The 21,370-nt window shown below is 44.9% G+C and overlaps 1 protein-coding gene across 1 annotated transcript in view; it reads left to right on the forward strand.

Moving 5' to 3' along the window:
* LOC135528053 (voltage-dependent L-type calcium channel subunit alpha-1D-like) overlaps nucleotides 1-21,370 on the forward strand; it is a 125,663-nt gene that overhangs the window by 65,024 nt on the left and 39,269 nt on the right. Inside the window, exons 8-19 of the mRNA XM_064956823.1 lie at nucleotides 1,751-1,854; nucleotides 2,018-2,190; nucleotides 13,004-13,078; nucleotides 14,446-14,533; nucleotides 15,037-15,197; nucleotides 15,661-15,886; nucleotides 16,128-16,335; nucleotides 16,602-16,722; nucleotides 18,686-18,800; nucleotides 18,907-18,964; nucleotides 20,716-20,770; nucleotides 20,865-21,009. Of these exons, the coding sequence (XP_064812895.1) occupies nucleotides 1,751-1,854; nucleotides 2,018-2,190; nucleotides 13,004-13,078; nucleotides 14,446-14,533; nucleotides 15,037-15,197; nucleotides 15,661-15,886; nucleotides 16,128-16,335; nucleotides 16,602-16,722; nucleotides 18,686-18,800; nucleotides 18,907-18,964; nucleotides 20,716-20,770; nucleotides 20,865-21,009 (1,529 nt within the window). The remainder of the gene's footprint in view (nucleotides 1-1,750; nucleotides 1,855-2,017; nucleotides 2,191-13,003; nucleotides 13,079-14,445; nucleotides 14,534-15,036; nucleotides 15,198-15,660; nucleotides 15,887-16,127; nucleotides 16,336-16,601; nucleotides 16,723-18,685; nucleotides 18,801-18,906; nucleotides 18,965-20,715; nucleotides 20,771-20,864; nucleotides 21,010-21,370) is intronic.

Raw genomic sequence — 21,370 nt, forward strand, 5'->3', positions numbered from 1 at the left:
ACCTGTCTTGACTGTATTAAGTTGGGAGAAGCTAGTTATGCTAGCTAGCTAGGCTAATTGATGCTGCACTCGTCCTACACACTTAAACAAACATCAGCTCCATTCAGAATATAAAGTAGCAGCCTACCTGTTCTCGGTTGTCGTAGCTATCCTTTTTTCTCTCACTTTCTTGATATCTCACTTTCTCTCTCTCACACTTTCTCTCTCACTTTCTCTCTCTCTCTCTGACTCTCTCTCTCTCTCTCTCTGTCCCCTAAACCTGTCCCCTAACCCTACCGCTGTCCCTGAACCCAATCCCTGTCCCTGAATCATACCCCTGTCCCTGAACCCTATCCCCTAACCCTACCACTGTCCCTGAACCCTGAACCCTACCTGTGTCCCTGAACCCTATTCCTGTCCCTGAACCCTGAACCATACTCCTGTCCCTGAACCATACCCCTGTCCCTGAACCATAACCATAACCCTGCCCCTGAACCCTACCCCTGAACCATACCCCTGTCCCTGAACCCTGAACCATACTCCTGTCCCTGAACCATACCCCTGTCCCTGAACCATAACCATAACCCTGTCCCTGAACCCTACCCCTGAACCCTACCCCAGTCTCTGAACCCTATTCCTGTCCCTGAAACCTACCCCTGTCCCTGAATCGTACCCCTGTCCCTGAACCCTATCCACTAACCCTACCACTGTCCCTGAACCCTACCTGTGTCCCTGAACCCTATTCCTGTCCCTGAACCCTGAACCATACTCCTGTCCCTGAACCATACCCCTGTCCCTAAACCATAACCATAACCCTGTCCCTGAACCCTACCCCTGAACCCTACCCCTGTCTCTGAACCCTATTCCTGTCCCTGAACCCTACCCCTGTCCCTGAACCCTGAACCATATACCTGTCCCTGAACCCTATTCCTGTCCCTGAACCCTACCCCTGAACCATACCCCTGTCCCTGAACACTATACCTGCTCCATCTCTTATTTCCTCTTCCTCTCTTGCTTTCTCTTCTCTTCTGACTGACTCTCCCTCCCGCTCTATCAGTACTGCCCTCTCTTCTTTTCGTTCATGTACCAGTTACCATGGCGATGCGATGCTAATGAAGCCATGGATGGGGTGAAGGTGACATTGCGAGTGGAGACATGAAAGGGATGGAGTGGGAGCTGAACACAGAGGAGGAATGGAGAGATGATTGGCAGATATTTGACCTCCCCTCCCCTCTATCTATGGTCTGCTCACACATCTATACCCTCCTGTGTGTAGTGTCCTGAGAGACAGATTCTTTATAGCAGTGGTGGGAAATCTTTTCTGCGCTGTGGGCGCAGGATTTTGCTCCAGCCAACTGTAACACAACCTGATTCATAGTCTTCATCAACAAATGAGCTGTGTTACTGTTTTGGGTGAAGTAAAAGCCTGACCCACACTAGTCTTAAAGAGAGAGTCACTGAAAAGAGGAAATAACACAACTTAGTGTCTGTAAACTTCTGACCCACTGGAATTCTGATACAGTGAATTATAACTGAAATAATCTGCCTGTAAACAATTGTTGGAAAAATGACTTGCACAAAGTAGATGTCCTGACCAACTTGCCAAAACTATAGTTTGTTAACAAGAAATTTGTGGAGTGGTTGAAAAACTAGTTTTAATGACTCCAACCTAAGTGTATGTAAACTTCCGACTTCAACTGTAGGTGACTGATCTAGTTTTCCCAGGAACTTCTCGATTGTCTTCTAAAGCGAACTGTTTTTGTTGTTTCAGATGAATGATGCCATGGGCTTTGAGTTGCCCTGGGTTTACTTCGTCAGTCTAGTCATCTTCGGCTCCTTCTTTGTTCTCAACCTAGTTCTGGGAGTTTTAAGCGGGTAAGACATTAGAATCATCATTGTCCTATATACTGAACATATGCACATACACATGCACGAGAGTGCACACATACACATGCACGAGAGTGCACACACAGAAATGCACACATAGAGGGAACAGGTTTCTGAGGTTTTTTCTTTGTGTGTGTGTGTCCGTCCACAGAGAGTTTTCCAAGGAGAGAGAGAAGGCCAAGGCTCGTGGAGACTTCCAGAAGCTGAGAGAGAAGCAGCAGCTGGAGGAGGATCTGAAGGGCTACCTGGACTGGATCACTCAGGCCGAGGACATCGACCCTGAGAATGACGAGGAGGGGGACGAGGAGTGGGGAAAACGCATCCGTGAGTCCTCCTACCTCACCACCCCCTTCACATCTCATTCCCCTCTGTTCTCCTACCTCACCCCTCTTCACATCTCATTCCCCTCTGTTCTCCTACCTCACCACCCCCTTCACATCTCATTCCCCTCTGTTCTCCTACCTCACCACCCCCTTCACATCTCATTCCCCTCTGTTCTACTACCTCACCACCTCCTTCACATCTCATTCCCCTCTGTTCTCCTACCTCACCACCTCCTTCACATCTCATTCCCCTCTGTTCTCCTACCTCACCACCCCCTTCACATCTCATTCCCCTCTGTTCTCCTACCTCACCCCCCCTTCACATCTCATTCCCCTCTGTTCTCCTACCTCACCACCCCCTTCACATCTCATTCCCCTCTGTTCTCCTACCTCACCACCCCCTTCACATCTCATTCCCCTCTGTTCTCCTACCTCACCACCTCTTTCACATCTCATTCCCCTCTGTTCTCCTACCTCACCCCCCCTTCACATCTCATTCCCCTCTGTTCTCCTACCTCACCACCCCCTTTACATCTCATTCCCCTCTGTTCTCCTACCTCACCACCCCCTTCACATCTCATTCCCCTCTGTTCTCCTACCTCACATCTCATTCCCCTCTGTTCTCCTACCTCACCACCCCCTTCACATCTCATTCCCCTCTGTTCTCCTACCTCACCACCCCCTTCACATCTCATTCCCCTCTGTTCTCCTACCTCACCACCTCCTTCACATCTCATTCCCCTCTGTTCTCCTACCTCACCACCCCCTTCACATCTCATTCCCCTCTGTTCTCCTACCTCACCACCCCCTTCACATCTCATTCCCCTCTGTTCTCCTACCTCACCACCTCCTTCACATCTCATTCCCCTCTGTTCTCCTACCTCACCACCCCCTTCACATCTCATTCCCCTCTGTTCTCCTACCTCACCACCTCCTTCACATCTCATTCCCCTCTGTTCTCCTACCTCTCCACCCCCTTCACATCTCATTCCCATCTGTTCTCCTACCTCACCACCCCCTTCACATCTCATTCCCTCTGTTCTCCTACCTCACCACCCCCTTCACATCTCATTCCCCTCTGTTCTCCTACCTCACCACCTCCTTCACATCTCATTCCCCTCTGTTCTCCTACCTCACCACCCCCTTTACATCTCATTCCCCTCTGTTCTCCTACCTCACCACCCCCTTCACATCTCATTCCCCTCTGTTCTCCTACCTCACCACCTCCTTCACATCTCATTCCCCTCTGTTCTCCTACCTCACCACCTCCTTCACATCTCATTCCCCTCTGTTCTCCTACCTCACCACCTCCTTCACATCTCATTCCCCTCTGTTCTCCTACCTCACCACCTCCTTCACATCTCATTCCCCTCTGTTCTCCTACCTCACCACCTCCTTTACATCTCATTCCCCTCTGTTCTCCTACCTCACCACCCCCTTCACATCTCATTCCCCTCTGTTCTCCTACCTCACCACCTCCTTCACATCTCATTCCCCTCTGTTCTCCTACCTCACCACCTCCTTCACATCTCATTCCCCTCTGTTCTCCTACCTCACCACCCCCTTCACATCTCATTCCCCTCTGTTCTCCTACCTCACCACCTCCTTCACATCTCATTCCCCTCTGTTCTCCTACCTCACCACCCCCTTCACATCTCATTCCCCTCTGTACTACTTAGGTTTAGATGTTATTAGGATCCCTATTAGTCAACGCCAATGGCGACAGCTAGTCTTACTGGGGTCCGACACATAAAGGAGAAGACATACCAAATGAAATACATTACAACTGACATACATTTAAAAGATTAACATGTATTGTGTGTGTTCGTCTATCACTTCCACATACATGTCAGTACATACACACAACACGTGGGGGAGAGGCGTGAGGTGTTGCTTTCTTTGTTTTTTGAAACCAGGTTTTCTGTTCACTTGCGCTATATAAGATGGAAGGGAGTTCCATTCAATCATGGCTCTGTATAATACTGTATGTTTCCTTTAATTTGTTCTGGACCTGGGGACTGGGAAAGACCCATGGTGGCATGTCTGGTAGGATAAGTGTGTGTGTTAGTGCTGTGTGTAAGTTCACTACAGCAATTTGGAATTTCCAAAACATTCGTGTTTCTTATAAAAACAACAAGTGATGCAGGACTTGCTTTATGGAGTGTGGTGTCAAAAAAGCCGAGCATCTCTTTCTCACCGGACAGACCTCTCCCCATCTCTTTATTACAGACAGACCTCTCCCCATCTCTTTCTCACCGGACAGACCTCTCCCCATCTCTTTCTCACCAGACAGACCTCTCCCCATCTCTTTATTACGGACAGACCTCTCCCCATCTCTTTCTCACCAGACAGACCTCTCCCCATCTCTTTATTACAGACAGACCTCTCCCCATCTCTTTATTACAGACAGACCTCTCCCCATCTCTTTATTACAGACAGACCTCTGCCCATCTCTTTATTACAGACAGACCTCTCCCCATCTCTTTATTACAGACAGACCTCTCCCCATCTCTTTATTACAGACAGACCTCTCCCCATCTCTTTATTACGGACAGACCTCTCCCCATCTCTTTATTACAGACAGACTCCTCCCCATCTCTTTATTACAGACAGACCTCTCCCCATCTCTTTATTACGGACAGACCTCTCCCCATCTCTTTATTACAGACAGACCTCTCCCCATCTCTTTCTCACCAGACAGATCTCTCCCCATCTCTTTATTACGGACAGACCTCTCCCCATCTCTTTATTACAGACAGACCTCTCCCCATCTCTTTATTACAGACAGACCTCTCCCCATCTCTTTATTACAGACAGACCTCTCCCCATCTCTTTATTACAGACAGACCTCTCCCCATCTCTTTATTACGGACAGACCTCTCCCCTTCTCTTTATTACAGACAGACCTCTCCCCTTCTCTTTATTACAGACAGACCTCTCCCCATCTCTTTATTACGGACAGACCTCTCCCCATCTCTTTATTACAGACAGACCTCTCCCCATCTCTTTATTACAGACAGACCTCTCCCCATCTCTTTATTACGGACAGACCTCTCCCCATCTCTTTATTACAGACAGACCTCTCCCCTTCTCTTTATTACAGACAGACCTCTCCCCATCTCTTTATTACGGACAGACCTCTCCCCATCTCTTTATTACAGACAGACCTCTCCCCATCTCTTTCTCACCAGACAGATCTCTCCCCATCTCTTTATTACGGACAGACCTCTCCCCATCTCTTTATTACAGACAGACCTCTCCCCATCTCTTTATTACAGACAGACCTCTCCCCATCTCTTTATTACAGACAGACCTCTCCCCATCTCTTTCTCACCAGACAGATCTCTCCCCATCTCTTTATTACGGACAGACCTCTCCCCATCTCTTTATTACAGACAGACCTCTCCCCATCTCTTTCTCACCAGACAGATCTCTCCCCATCTCTTTATTACGGACAGACCTCTCCCCATCTCTTTATTACAGACAGACCTCTCCCCATCTCTTTATTACAGACAGACCTCTCCCCATCTCTTTATTACAGACAGACCTCTCCCCATCTCTTTCTCACCAGACAGACCTCTCCCCTTCTCTTTATTACAGACAGACCTCTCCCCATCTCTTTATTACAGACAGACCTCTCCCCATCTCTTTATTACAGACAGACCTCTCCCCATCTCTTTATTACGGACAGACCTCTCCCCATCTCTTTATTACAGACAGACCTCTCCCCATCTCTTTATTACAGACAGACCTCTCCCCATCTCTTTATTACAGACAGACCTCTCCCCATCTCTTTCTCACCAGACAGACCTCTCCCCATCTCTTTATTACGGACAGACCTCTCCCCATCTCTTTATTACAGACAGACCTCTCCCCATCTCTTTATTACAGACAGACCTCTCCCCATCTCTTTATTACAGACAGACCTCTCCCCATCTCTTTATTACGGACAGACCTCTCCCCATCTCTTTATTACAGACAGACCTCTCCCCATCTCTTTATTACAGACAGACCTCTCCCCATCTCTTTATTACAGACAGACTCCTCCCCATCTCTTTATTACCAGACAGACCTCTCCCCATCTCTTTATTACAGACAGACCTCTCCCCATCTCTTTATCACAGACAGACCTCTCCCCATCTCTTTCTCACCAGACAGACCTCTCCCCATCTCTTTATTACAGACAGACCTCTCCCCATCTCTTTATTACAGACAGACCTCTCCCCATCTCTTTATCACAGACAGACCACTCCCCATCTCTTTATTACAGACAGACCTCTCCCCATCTCTTTATTACAGACAGACCTCTCCCCATCTCTTTATTACAGACAGACCTCTCCCCATCTCTTTATTACAGACAGACCTCTCCCCATCTCTTTATTACGGACAGACCTCTCCCCATCTCTTTATTACGGACAGACCTCTCCCCATCTCTTTATTACGGACAGACCTCTGCCCATCTCTTTATTACAGACAGACCTCTGCCCATCTCTTTATTACAGACAGACCTCTCCCCATCTCTTTATTACAGACAGACCTCTCCCCATCTCTTTATTACGGACAGACCTCTCCCCATCTCTTTATTACGGACAGACCTCTGCCCATCTCTTTATTACAGACAGACCTCTCCCCATCTCTTTATTACAGACAGACCTCTCCCCATCTCTTTCTCACCAGACAGATCTCTCCCCATCTCTTTATTACGGACAGACCTCTCCCCATCTCTTTATTACAGACAGACCTCTCCCCATCTCTTTATTACAGACAGACCTCTCCCCATCTCTTTATTACAGACAGACCTCTCCCCATCTCTTTCTCACCAGACAGACCTCTCCCCTTCTCTTTATTACAGACAGACCTCTCCCCATCTCTTTATTACAGACAGACCTCTCCCCATCTCTTTATTACAGACAGACCTCTCCCCATCTCTTTATTACGGACAGACCTCTCCCCATCTCTTTATTACAGACAGACCTCTCCCCATCTCTTTATTACAGACAGACCTCTCCCCATCTCTTTATTACAGACAGACCTCTCCCCATCTCTTTCTCACCAGACAGACCTCTCCCCATCTCTTTATTACGGACAGACCTCTCCCCATCTCTTTATTACAGACAGACCTCTCCCCATCTCTTTATTACAGACAGACCTCTCCCCATCTCTTTATTACAGACAGACCTCTCCCCATCTCTTTATTACGGACAGACCTCTCCCCATCTCTTTATTACAGACAGACCTCTCCCCATCTCTTTATTACAGACAGACCTCTCCCCATCTCTTTATTACAGACAGACTCCTCCCCATCTCTTTATTACCAGACAGACCTCTCCCCATCTCTTTATTACAGACAGACCTCTCCCCATCTCTTTATCACAGACAGACCTCTCCCCATCTCTTTCTCACCAGACAGACCTCTCCCCATCTCTTTATTACAGACAGACCTCTCCCCATCTCTTTATTACAGACAGACCTCTCCCCATCTCTTTATCACAGACAGACCACTCCCCATCTCTTTATTACAGACAGACCTCTCCCCATCTCTTTATTACAGACAGACCTCTCCCCATCTCTTTATTACAGACAGACCTCTCCCCATCTCTTTATTACAGACAGACCTCTCCCCATCTCTTTATTACGGACAGACCTCTCCCCATCTCTTTATTACGGACAGACCTCTCCCCATCTCTTTATTACGGACAGACCTCTGCCCATCTCTTTATTACAGACAGACCTCTGCCCATCTCTTTATTACAGACAGACCTCTCCCCATCTCTTTATTACAGACAGACCTCTCCCCATCTCTTTATTACGGACAGACCTCTCCCCATCTCTTTATTACGGACAGACCTCTGCCCATCTCTTTATTACAGACAGACCTCTCCCCATCTCTTTATTACAGACAGACCTCTCCCCATCTCTTTATTACTGACAGACCTCTCCCCATCTCTTTATTACAGACAGACCTCTCCCCATCTCTTTATTACAGACAGACCTCTCCCCATCTCTTTATTACGGACAGACCTCTCCCCATCTTTACAACCATTCAATCTACATGTTTTGATCCTGACAGTTTACAATCTATGGTCAAACCAAGTAATTGAATCTCCTCAACTTGTTCATTACCAGATTCAGCTGAGGTCTAGAACTCAGGAAATGATTTGTACCAAATACAATGCTCTTAGATTTAGAGACGTTCAGGACCAGTTCTTTACTGGCCACTAGGGCTGACCCCATTTAGTAGACTGGTCTATTGTTTGGTCGATAGGCTGTTGGTCGACCGAGATTTCTTTAGTCGAGCAGTCAAAATGCTCTTATTGTTTCATGGTGCACAAGACACCTGTCTGATTCTCAGTGGTCTAATCCATTGCGGAGGCCACGAGGATGGTACTTCACACTAAGATGTGATACTGAAACTGTTTATGACTATATTATGTCTGGATACAGTTACTGTCCACAGTTCTGAAACTTCATGTTCAGTGCGCGGTAGAATGTCGCCTTTCCCTATGCATAATAGCAACGTTAAGCAGCATGTTGGGATTGGCGAACAATGTGGCAGAGCAGCAGCAGCAGAGACGAAGAAACAGCTCTGGCCTTAGCCTACAGGAAACCCCGTCTTAATTAGGTCTATAATCAACAGCCTAACTGTTAAATGGACCTGTCTTTATAAATCATCCATATCTACAGAAATAACACAGATCCTGCTACTGTTTGAGTGTTTGTTTAATAGCCTGCTGATTCTGTGAGCACCAAGCCTCATGCAATGGGAAAATGTTGGATAAAGCAATTTCACAGATTCAGCTGCTTTTAATATTTGCTATGTTGTAATAAAGCCTTAAAAAATTGTTACAACAGACTGGTATTACTTTTAATGTATTTAGTGTTGTTTACACTGTTCCAAACAGGCAGAAACATGATGTAATCTAACAGCACCTGTTTGTCACAGATAATATGCACGCAGCTCTCGCTCCTATACATTCATTCTTTGAAATGCAATTAAGCATTTTAGTTGTTTTATTTTATTTTTAATTTACCCCATTTTCTCCCCAATGTCGTGGTGTCCAATTGTTAGTAGTTACTATCTTGTCTCATCGCTACAACTCCGTACGGCTCGGGAGAGACGAAGGTCGAAAGGTCCTCCGATACACAACCCAACCAAGCCGCACTGCTTCTTAACAAAGAGCGCATCCAACCCGGAAGCCAGCCGCACCAATGTGTCGGAGGAAACACCGTGCACCTGGCGACCTGGTTAGCGTGCACTGCGCCCGGCCCGCCACAGGAGTCACTAGAGCGCTATGAGACAAGGATATCCCTACCGACCAAACCCTCCCTAACCCTGACGATGCCAATTGTGTGTCGCCCCACGGACCTCCCGGTCGCGGCCGGCTACGACAGAGCTTATTAAATAAATATCTCTAAATCCAACATTTGGCAGAGGTTGAAAAGCCATATCACATAAAAAAATTCAACAGGTTATGGTCAATAACATCAAAGGCTGCACTGAAATCTAACAGTACAGCTCGAACAACCTTCTTATCTGTTCAACCAATCATCAGTCATTTGTGTCAGTGCAGTGCATGTTGAGTGCTCTTCTCTAAAAGCATACTGAAAGTCATGCTGGAAGGCTACTCTACCCTGTTACCAGCACCTGGCCAGCAGTGTGGTTCAGAGACAGAGACAAAGGTCTAGGTTTTAAACAGGTTTTAAATAAATCTGTTTTTGGAATGCAATAATGGGTGTTTGTTCCCTGGTGGTTCTACCACCTGTCCCTGTGATGTTATGACACTGGAGCATATTGCTATTGATCCCAGGACTTCCTGAGAAATTGTTATCATTCTGGGTAAACCAAATGAAAGTGAATGTCATGTCTGCTGCTTCAGCCGTAACACACACACACACACCACACACACACACACACACACACACACACACACACACACACACACACACACACACACACACACACACACACACACACACACACACACACACACACACACACACACACACACACACACACACACACACACACACACAGGAATGATGATGATATGACTTCAATGGAAGAAAGAGACATTAATCCAAATCCTCTTTATGTAAGCGTGTGCAGCATGATGCATGACGACACAGCGCTTCCTGTTGGGATGAGACATTTGCTATTGTAGGTACTCTATTTATACAGAAGTATGTGGACACCCCTTCAAATTTGTGGATCTGGCTATTTCAGCCACACGTGTTGCTGACAGGTGTATAAAATTGAGCACAAAATTCAATCTCCATAGACAAACATTGGCAGTAGAATGACCTTACTGAAGAGCTCAGTGACTTTCAACATGGCACCTTCATAGGATGCCACCTTTCCTACAAGTCAGTTCGTCAAATTGCTGCCCTGCTTGAGCTGCCCTGGTCAACTGTAAGTGCTGTTATTGTGAAGTGGAAATGTCTAGGAGCAACGACGGCTCAGCTGCGAAGTGATAGGCCACACACGCTCACAGAACGGGACCGCCGAGTGCTGAAGCTCGCAGTGTGTATAAATCATCTGTCCTCGGTTGCAACACTCAATACCGAGTCCCAAACTGCCTCTGGAAGCAACGTCAGCACAATAACTGTTTGTCGGGAGCTTCATGAAATGGGTTTCCATGGCCGAGCAGCCACACACAAGCCTAAGATCACCATGCGCAATACCAATGCTCGAGTGGTGTAAAGTTCGCCTCCATTTGACTCCGGAGCAGTGGAAACATGTTCTCTGAAGTGAGGAATCACGCTTCACCATCTGGATTTGGCGGATACCAGGACAACACTACCTGCCCCAATGCATAGTGCCAACTGTAAAGTTTGGTGGAGGAGGAATAATGGTCCTGGGCTGTTTTTCATGTTTCGGGCTATGCCCCTTAGTTCCAGTGAAGGGAAATCTTAACGCTACATCTTACAATGACATTCTAGAAGATTCTGTGCTTCCAACTTTATGGGAACATTTTGGGGATGGCCCTTTCCTGTTTCAGCATGTCAATGCCCCCGTGCACAAAGCGAGATCCAATCAGAAATGGTTTGTCGAGATCGGTGTGGAAGAACTTGACTGGCCTGCACAGAGCCCTGACCTCAACTCCATTGAACACCTTTGGGAGGAATTGGAACACCGACTGCAAGCCAGTCCTAATTGCCCAACATCAGTGCCCGACCTCACTAACGCTCTTGTGGCTGAACGGAAGCAAGTCCCCGCAGCAATGTTCCAGCATCTAGTGGAAAGCCTTCGCAGAAGAGTTGAGGCTGTTACAGCAGCAAAGGTGGGACCAACTCCATATTAATGCCCATCATAGTGTATGTCGACTGACTGACTGACAGACTGTGTGTGCTTGCATGGATGCACGTTTTAGTGTGCAGAGAGAGAGATATTGGCTGTATTATCCTTCTCATCTGGGCAATTTTTAGTCGACATAATAGGCACATCAGTGATGCTATTGTTCTATTTTTGTCTCCCCCGTCATTAACTGTAAAGCCTGGGAGATCTAGAGAGTTAGTCTAATGCATGCCGGTAGGTTTGAGTGCCTCATCTACGGTATGAGCAGTACTCTCACTATTGGGCTCTACAATACAAAATATGTATTGATGTGCTGTTTCTCATTGAGTTTGTATGGGACATTAGTTGAGCTGGTTGCTACTGTAAACAAACACAGTAAGTACTATGGCAGTGTCTTATCATGATCAGGATAACCCAAACAAAGTCCATCCTCAATAATGGAAGGTTTCATTTCAGATAGTGTATTTATACATGTTCAGTAGCAGTGTTGCAAATGCTGTGGCTTACAGCCAGTGAAAGTAATGTGAATGGGGGTTCTTGGCAAACATGACTCAGTGGTAGAATCCCTTGAGGCCTTGAGGTGTCTGTGTGAGTCTGTTTAAAAAGAGATGATTGTGCCTCCCGAGTGGCGCAGTTGTCTAAGACACTGCATCGCAGATTTAGCCGTGCCAGTAGAGATTCTGGTTTTGAGTCCAGGCTCTGTTGCAGCCGGACGTGACCGGGAGACCCATGGGGCGGTGCACAATTGGCCCAGCATCGTCCGGGTTAGGGGAAGGGTTTATCCCATCACTCACTAGCGACTCCTGTGGCGGGCCGGGAGCAGTGCATGCTGACACGGTAGCCAGGTGTACGGTGTGTTTCCTCTGACACATTGGTGCGGCTGGCTTCTGTGTTATGTGGGCATTGTGTTAAGAAGCTGTGTGACTGGGTTGGGTTGTCTTTCGGAGGACGCACAGCTCTCTACCTTCGCCTCTCCTGAGTTCCATACGAGAGTTGCAGCGATGAGACAACACCCCCCCTCCCCCTCTCCCACTGCTCTGCCTGGCACTGCCGCAGCCCTAGCTCTATCCATCTACCCACTGGTTTTAGGTCACCACAGAAAGCTTTCTTAGTGCATATCTGTGTAGAGTATAATCTGTCACTGTTGTTAGACTATTAGACCCCTCTATGTCAGTTGTCTGTGTGGTGTCTAGGTACCATACTTTACCAACTCTCTTTCCTTAATGTACATGTTTTGTTCTGCGTAGAGTTCAACTCTGTGTGGCCCACTAGCTGCTACTAATAGATGTCCTTCTTCTTCTCTCCTCTGCTCTACAACTGCTTCTTCTTCTCTCCTTCTTTCATGCCTTCCAGTTATTGGCTTCTCTTCTCTTTTGTCTCTTATGTTTTGTTTAGTGCTTCTCTAGCCTCTTCCTAACTGCTTATATAGTAGTAGATATCTGTTCTCGCTTGTTCTCTACTGACTCACTGCTCCCTCTGCTGTCTAAATGCATGTACTGCATGCCTTTAAAACACCAAGGCGTGACACTGGCTGACCTAACGGAGAAGAAGAAAGGGAAGTTTGGCTGGTTCAGCCAGTCCACAGAGACACAGGGTAAATTGGGTTGTGTGTGTGTGTGTGTGTGTGTGTGTGTTTTGCCCTCCCTCCGTTGCTTGCTTGTGCTTTGCTACTAGTTTGATGTGTTCTTGTCCAATTGTTGTGTTCAATCCTCTCTACAACTACTCTTCATTTCACTCAATCAGCCTCTTCATTAGATCTGTGTCCTCATGTCCTGACTCTTTGGTAAAGTAGGACAAGATTTGTGAATCAAACATCAGTATTTTGAGACACAACCAGCAGGTTTAAGGCTTCTAGAGGTTACGAGATGTGATGTGCATGTTGTTCTGTAACCTAGAATTCTCCGGAACTGGACCATAAGTGAATAAGGGAAATATTGTCTGCAAATGTGAACACATTGATATGTTGACTATGGAAAGGGAATGCATATTTGTAAACAATCAAAATAGATAGATTGCCTTGTAGACATGCATTGTGGGGTCATTTTGAGTCATTCATTGTCATTTCTTTTATTTAGTTCATTTTTATAAGCCTTGGTTTTGTTTTACTCCATTCCTGTGCACTGTGATTTGGATTTTTCCTTGAGATATTTTGTGGAGTATTTTTGACCTTGTACTTACTTATTCATAAGGTTTGTACAGCATCTGCACAGATCCACTACTAGCATAATGTTTCTAACCCTATCAGAAACCACACTATTGTTATATCCCCTTCACATAGTAAACAGCATGAATGATCTCTGCAGCTGCTGCAAACAGCCCTCTGTATTCTGACTGCCAATGATGGTCCCCAAAGAGCCCTATTATACTGAATGCTGAGGATATGAAATCATGCCATCTTTACTAGATTTAAACTTCCCAGAACACTCAAGCATAAGTAGGATTGGGTTGGCTACTTTTTAAATGTAATCTGTTACAGTTACCTGTCCAAAATTGTAATCAGTAATGTAACTTTTGGATTACCCGAACTCAGTAACGTAATCTGATGGTTACTTTTGGATTTCTTTCCCCTTAAAAGGAATTAGAGAGAGACAAAAAGGATCCATCAAACGTATTTGACGTGTCATCCTAGTGTTCTCTGACTTGTGGTCAAACTTTTTTCAATGCTGAATTGAATGTCATTGAGAAAACAGAAAGGTGTCATAATGTATTTTTTCACAAACATCCTTTCTGAATTTAAATGCAATCCAAGAAGTAATCATCTAGTTTTTCAAAAGTATCTGTAATCTGATTACAATGTTTTTGCTGGTACTGTAACGGATTACAGTTACAGCCTTTTATAAATCAGATTACATGTAATCAGTTACTCCTCAAACCTGATCATAAGGGTTCTTTAGGTTGGAAAGTCAGAGCCATAGTTCGACTGGATCTCACCTTACTTCCTGTGTTTGTGTGATGTCACAGCAAGCAAGCCCGCCAGCGAGACAGAGTCTGTGAACACTGACAACCCCAACGGAGAGGACGATAAGGCTAACTGCTGTGGACCACTCTGGTGAGTCTGTCTGTCTGTCAATGTGCAAGGTTTCTTTCTACCTGAATAGACTTAAAAAGCTTCTGTAATACGTCATTCATGCAAATGGATATTAACAATATGATTCTTCATTTCTTCAGTCAGAAAATTATAAAATCAAAGTACAGGTCAGTCCTCTGTCAGTACTATGTGTCATTAGTTTTTTTTGCATGGCCCTGATGCACATTGTGGAAATTCATCGTCACTCGCTTGTGTTTTTCCCACACACACTCTGTCCATCCTGATCAGTCACTGCACTCCTGCTGATGTCCTCTTCATCATCATCCACATCTTCATCATCCTCACCGTGTCTGCATTTTGTTTAGTCTGTGACCCTGACATTGTTTGAGATCTTCTGTTTAACATGCATGATTTCATTCCAGTTCACAATTAACCCGTTCATTAAGTCCTGTGATGATCAACCAGTATGTAACACAACTTCCTGATTCGAGTCAGATTGTGACATCATTTCCTCTCTCTTGAAGTCGGCGATGGCGTCGCTGGAACCGGTTCTGCCGCAGGAAGTGTCGTGTTGCCGTGAAGTCAGTGTCTTTCTATTGGCTGGTGATCATCCTGGTGTTTCTCAACACGCTCACCATCTCGTCAGAGCACTACAACCAGCCTGACTGGCTCACGGAAGTACAGGGTGGGTAGAGGGTCAAAATGTTATTTCCCAATCACATAGTTTTAGCATAATGTGTACTTTACAGTGTCCTCAGAAACCCACAGGATACTTTACATTTAACATTTAAGTCATTTAGCAGACGCTCTTATCCAGAGCGACTTACAAATTGGTGAATTCACCTTCTGACATCCAGTGGAACAGCCACTTTACAATAGTGCATCTAAATCATTTAAGGGGGGGGTGAGAAGGATTACTTATCCTATCCTAGGTATTCCTAGGTATATACTTCCTATGTTATCCTACAATCTACAATGCCATTGTACTACAGTAGTGCCCTTGATAATCAGACAATACCTATGACTTACCCAGCTACTGTATCTGCTGAAGACAGTAACCCTTCCTACCAGATCCCCATAGCAGTGATCTTTATAACTGGAAAATGTTGTACTGTAATGTCTACATGCTGATGTCCGCTGCTCTCCAGATGTGGCAAACAAGGTTCTGCTGGCTCTGTTTACGTGTGAGATGCTGGTGAAGATGTATAGTCTGGGCCTGCAGGCCTACTTCGTGTCTCTGTTCAACCGCTTCGACTGCTTCGTGGTGTGTGGCGGCATCGTGGAGACCATCCTGGTGGAGCTGGCCATCATGTCTCCCCTGGGCATCTCTGTGTTCCGTTGTGTTCGCCTGCTACGCATCTTCAAGGTCACACGGTGAGACTGGGAGACTTCAGGAGAGGCTGGACATAGACTGGCGTGGTGGAGGTGTAGTTTTGGCAAAATGTTTACCTCTGTGATACATTCACGTCACATCTCTTTCTTTGCTCACTGGTTTTGATGTATCATATACTGTTGGAACAATGTTTATCAGTCTCTCGGTATGTGTGCTTGCATGCTTGCGTATGGGTTGTTTGTGCATTCATCTTGACCGTCTCTTTCTCTCTCTGCCCTGTAGCCACTGGGCATCTCTCAGTAACCTGGTGGCATCGCTGCTCAACTCAATGAAGTCCATCGCCTCCCTCCTGCTCCTGCTCTTCCTCTTCATCATCATCTTCTCTCTGTTGGGCATGCAGCTCTTCGGCGGCAAGTTCAACTTCGACGAGACGATAACTAAGAGGAGCACCTTCGACAACTTCCCCCAGGCACTACTCACAGTGTTTCAGGTAGGACGACTCTACCTGTTCCTGGCTTCTCTCACAATGATTATTGACATAATCAAAATGGGATGACGTTATAATGGCGTTGTAATAATGTTGTGATATGACGTTGTGATAACATTGTGATATGACGTTGTGGTAACATTGTGATATGACGTTGTGATGACATTGTGATGACTTGTAATAATGTAATAGTAATATTGTAATAATGTCGTGATGGCGTTGTACTAAAGTTGGGATGACGTTGTGTTACACTGTGTCGTGTGACTCAGATCCTGACAGGCGAGGATTGGAACGCTGTGATGTATGACGGCATCATGGCATACGGTGGACCCTTCTCCTCAGGCATGGTCGTCTGCATCTACTTCATCATCCTCTTTGTCTGTGGAAACTGTATCCTGTTTTTAAAACATGTAGAACACATGGCTTCAGCTGCCCCTAGTCATATACAGTGCCTTGCGAAAGTATTCGGCCCCCTTGAACTTTGCGACCTTTTGCCACATTTCAGGCTTCAAACATAAAGATATAAAACTGTATTTTTTTGTGAAGAATCAAAAACAAGTGGGACACAATCATGAAGTGGAACGACATTTATTGGATATTTCAAACTTTTTTAACAAATCAAAAACTGAAAACTTGGGCGTGCAAAATTATTCAGCCCCCTTAAGTTAATACTTTGTAGCGCCACCTTTTGCTGCGATTACAGCTGTAAGTCGCTTGGGGTATGTCTCTATCAGTTTTGCACATCGAGAGACTGAAATTTTTTCCCATTCCTCCTTGCAAAACAGCTCGAGCTCAGTGAGGTTGGATGGAGAGCATTTGTGAACAGCAGTTTTCAGTTCTTTCCACAGATTCTCGATTGGATTCAGGTCTGGACTTTGACTTGGCCATTCTAACACCTGGATATGTTTATTTTTGAACCATTCCATTGTAGATTTTGCTTTGTGTTTTGGATCATTGTCTTGTTGGAAGACAAATCTCCGTCCCAGTCTCAGGTCTTTTGCAGACTCCATCAGGTTTTCTTCCAGAATGGTCCTGTATTTGGCTCCATCCATCTTCCCATCAATTTTAACCATCTTCCCTGTCCCTGCTGAAGAAAAGCAGGCCCAAACCATGATGCTGCCACCACCGTGTTTGACAGTGGGTATGGTGTGTTCATGGTGATGAGCTGTGGTGCTTTTACACCAAACATAACGTTTTGCATTGTTGCCAAAAAGTTCAATTTTGGTTTCATCTGACCAGAGCACCTTCTTCCACATGTTTGGTGTGTCTCCCAGGTGACTTGTGGCAAACTTTAAACAACACTTTTTATGGATATCTTTAAGAAATGGCTTTCTTCTTGCCACTCTTCCATAAAGGCCAGATTTGTGCAATATACGACTGATTGTTGTCCTATGGACAGAGTCTCCCACCTCAGCTGTAGATCTCTGCAGTTCATCCAGAGTGATCATGGGCCTCTTGGCTGCATCTCTGATCAGTCTTCTCCTTGTATGAGCTGAAAGTTTAGAGGGACGGCCAGGTCTTGGTAGATTTGCAGTGGTCTGATACTCCTTCCATTTCAATATTATCGCTTGCACTGTGCTCCTTGGGATGTTTAAAGCTTGGGAAATCTTTTTGTATCCAGATCCGGCTTTAAACTTCTTCACAACAGTATCTCGGACCTGCCTGGTGTGTTCCTTGTTCTTCATGATGCTCTCTGCGCTTTTAACGGACCTCTGAGACTATCACAGTGCAGGTGCATTTATACGGAGACTTGATTACACACAGGTGGATTGTATTTATCATCATTAGTCATTTAGGTCTACATTGGATCATTCAGAGATCCTCACTGAACTTCTGGAGAGAGTTTGCTGCACTGAAAGTAAAGGGGCTGAATAATTTTGCACGCCCAATTTTTCAGTTTTGGATTTGTTAAAAAAGTTTGAAATATCCAATAAATGTCGTTCCACTTCATGATTGTGTCCTACTTGTTGTTGATTCTTCACAAAAAAATACAGTTTTATATCTTTATGTTTGAAGCCTGAAATGTGGCAAAAGGTCGCAAAGTTCAAGGGGGCCGAATACTTTCGCAAGGCACTGTAGCATTTAGATCCGTATTATCCACTGGTTCAAGAGAGATGCAATACTTGCCGGCTTTTGTTCCACCCCAGCACTAACCCATTTGACTCAGCTCGTCATAAGTAACTTTTGATGAATAGTTTCTTTGTTTGTTGAATCAAATATGTTAGTTCTGAGCTGGAACAATAGCCGGTACACATTGCTAGCCCACAGGATCAGGAGTGAAGAACAGTGCATTACACTCAAACGTTAGGTCAATGTTGTATCTCCGTTGCCCTTAAGTCCAGTATGCAATCAGACATCCTGCTGAACGTCTTCTTGGCCATCGCCGTTGACAACCTGGCAGATGCAGAGAGCCTGAACTCAGCCCAAAAAGAGGAAGAGGAGGAGAAGGAGAGGAAGAAGAGTGCCAGGTAATGTCAGCACTGTCTTACTGAAAGAGAGGATGGTCTGTGTTTTTCTGTTGTTCCTCCTGACCCGTCGGGATGTTGTCTTGTGTTTGGGCTCTTTTTTCTCCAGAGATGACACTGATAAGATGGAGGAGTTGAAACCTGAGGACCAGGATGGGGATCTCAAGGTAATCAGAGTAGCTTTTAGATTGGGGTTTTAGAAAGTCAGAGAAGAGCAATCCATAACCACACAGAGGCGCCATTAGACAAAAGATTTTGTAATGGTGGCCCACATAGAATGATACATTCTAAATAAATACATTTTAAATAATTATAGGCCAATCTCAAAGCCGTCACCCCTGGTGAAAATACTTGAAACCCTTGTGAGTGAACAGCTCTCTATTTTACTCTATTTTATCAATGCACCAATCGGGCTTCAGGGAGAAGCATAGAACAATTACAGCAGCCATGACGGTATTAAATGATATCTCTGAAGCCCTTGACAAAAAACAGCACTGTGTCTCACTTTTTATTGATCTCTCTAAGGCAGTTGATCATTCTATACTAAGGCAGATGTTGTCGAGTGTAGGTCTTTCAGAGCATGCAGTTGCATGGTTTGCTAACTATCTGTCTGATAGAACTCAGTGCTCTCAATTTGAAGGGCTTATGTCTGTTAAATTGTGTGTCTTTAATGGTGTGCCACAAGGCTCTGTACTTGGTCCTCTCTTATTCACTATTTATATAAATAAAGACAAAAATGTCCAAAATGCACAACTTCATTTTTATGCTGATGATACTGTTATTTACTGTTGTGCCTCATCTCTTACAAAAGCTTTCCAGAACTTGCAAACTGATTTTTACACTGTTCAACATACCTTGTGTCAATTGAAGCTTATCCTCAATACTGACAAAACTAAACTAATAGTGTTTTCTAAAGCAAGAAATAGACCTCTGAACCTTTCACCTATTACTACCTGCCAGGGCAAGGAGATTGAGGCTGTAACCTCATATAAATATCTTGGAATTTTAATTGATGACGGCCTCTCTTTAAAATTGCACTTACAATAAACTTACAATAAAATTGAAGCTGAAATTGGGATTTTATTTTAGGAATAAGGCCTGTTTTTCTTTTGAAGCCAGAAGGAGGCTAGTATCAGCTACATTTATGCCCTTACTATAGACTGGAGATATTTTATATATGAATGCATCCGCTCAGTGTTTAAGATCAATTGACGCCCTTTACCATGGCACTTTGAGATTTATTTTAAACTACAAAACCCTTACGCACCACTGCACTTTGTATACCAGTGTTGGCTGGCCTTCTCTAGTCACTCGTAGGCTCAGTCACTGGTATACTTTTATTTACAAAGCCATTTTGGGGTTACTACCTTTTTATTTGTGCATTTTTATTATTCAGAAATGTGGTGGGTACTCTCTTCGTTCGCAGGACTTTATCCTGCTAACTGTTCCAAATGTCCGAACTGAATTTGGTAAAAGGGCTTTTATGTACTCTGAATTTGGTCAAAGGGCTTTTATGTACTCTGTGCCATCGTCTTGGAAAGACTTTTAAACTTGAAGAACTTGTCCCGATTGGTATTTTTAAATCACTGATGAATGATCTTGAGACTGACTCCCTGACCTGTCAATGTCTTTAATTTGCTGTTTTTGATTTTGTTATACTCTTGTGAATACTATGGTTTTTACTAGATTACTTGGAGTTTTTCATGTTGTTTGTCTGTAATTTTTGTAATGACTTGGTGCTGCTTACCTTGGTCAGGACGCTCTTGAAAAGAGATTTTAAATCTCAATGAGCCCTTCCTGGTTAAATAAAGGTTAAATAAAACAATACAATAAAATTATACAGTGAGTTAATACCATATGGCATTCATAAAAGTACAGATACACTGCTGATATGTCATTTGTGTCTTGATGAATGTAGGTTCCACTGGAGGAGGAAGAGGAGAAGGAGCCGTATCCCACTCCAGACACTCCAGGTAACCTAATCTGTTCTGAGATCAGTGTCCTAGCTTTGTTGCCATAGCTTCCATGGCCTGGAACTGCCTTATCTCTGATCCTGGTTTTCCCCAGTTGGTGATGATGACAATGATGATGATAATCTGCCAGAGGTTCCGGTTGGGCCACGCCCTCAAAGGCTGTCAGACCTCAGCATCAAGGAGAAGACTCCGCCCATCCCTGAGGGCAGTGCTTTCTTCATCTTCAGCCACACTAACCCGTAAGTATAGTGACACCCTTTCTTGGCATTTTTCCTATTTTGTTGCCTTACAACCTGGAATTAAAATTGATTTTTGGGGGGTTTGTATCATTTGATTTACACAACATGCCTACCACTTTGAAGATGCAAAGTATTTTTTATGGTGACACAAAAAAGAAATGCGACAAAAAAACTGAACTTGAGCGTGCATAACTATTCACCCCCCCAAAGTCAATACTTTGTAGAGCCACCTTTTGCAGCAATTACAGCTGCAAGTCTCTTGGGGTATGTCTCTATAAGCTTGGCACATCTAGCCACTAGATTTTTGCCTATTCTTCAAGGCAAAACTGCTACAGCTCCTTCAAGTTGGACGGGTTCGCTG

The sequence above is a fragment of the Oncorhynchus masou genome, chromosome 33 (assembly GCF_036934945.1).
Source record: "Oncorhynchus masou masou isolate Uvic2021 chromosome 33, UVic_Omas_1.1, whole genome shotgun sequence".
Lineage (NCBI taxonomy): Eukaryota > Metazoa > Chordata > Actinopteri > Salmoniformes > Salmonidae > Oncorhynchus > Oncorhynchus masou.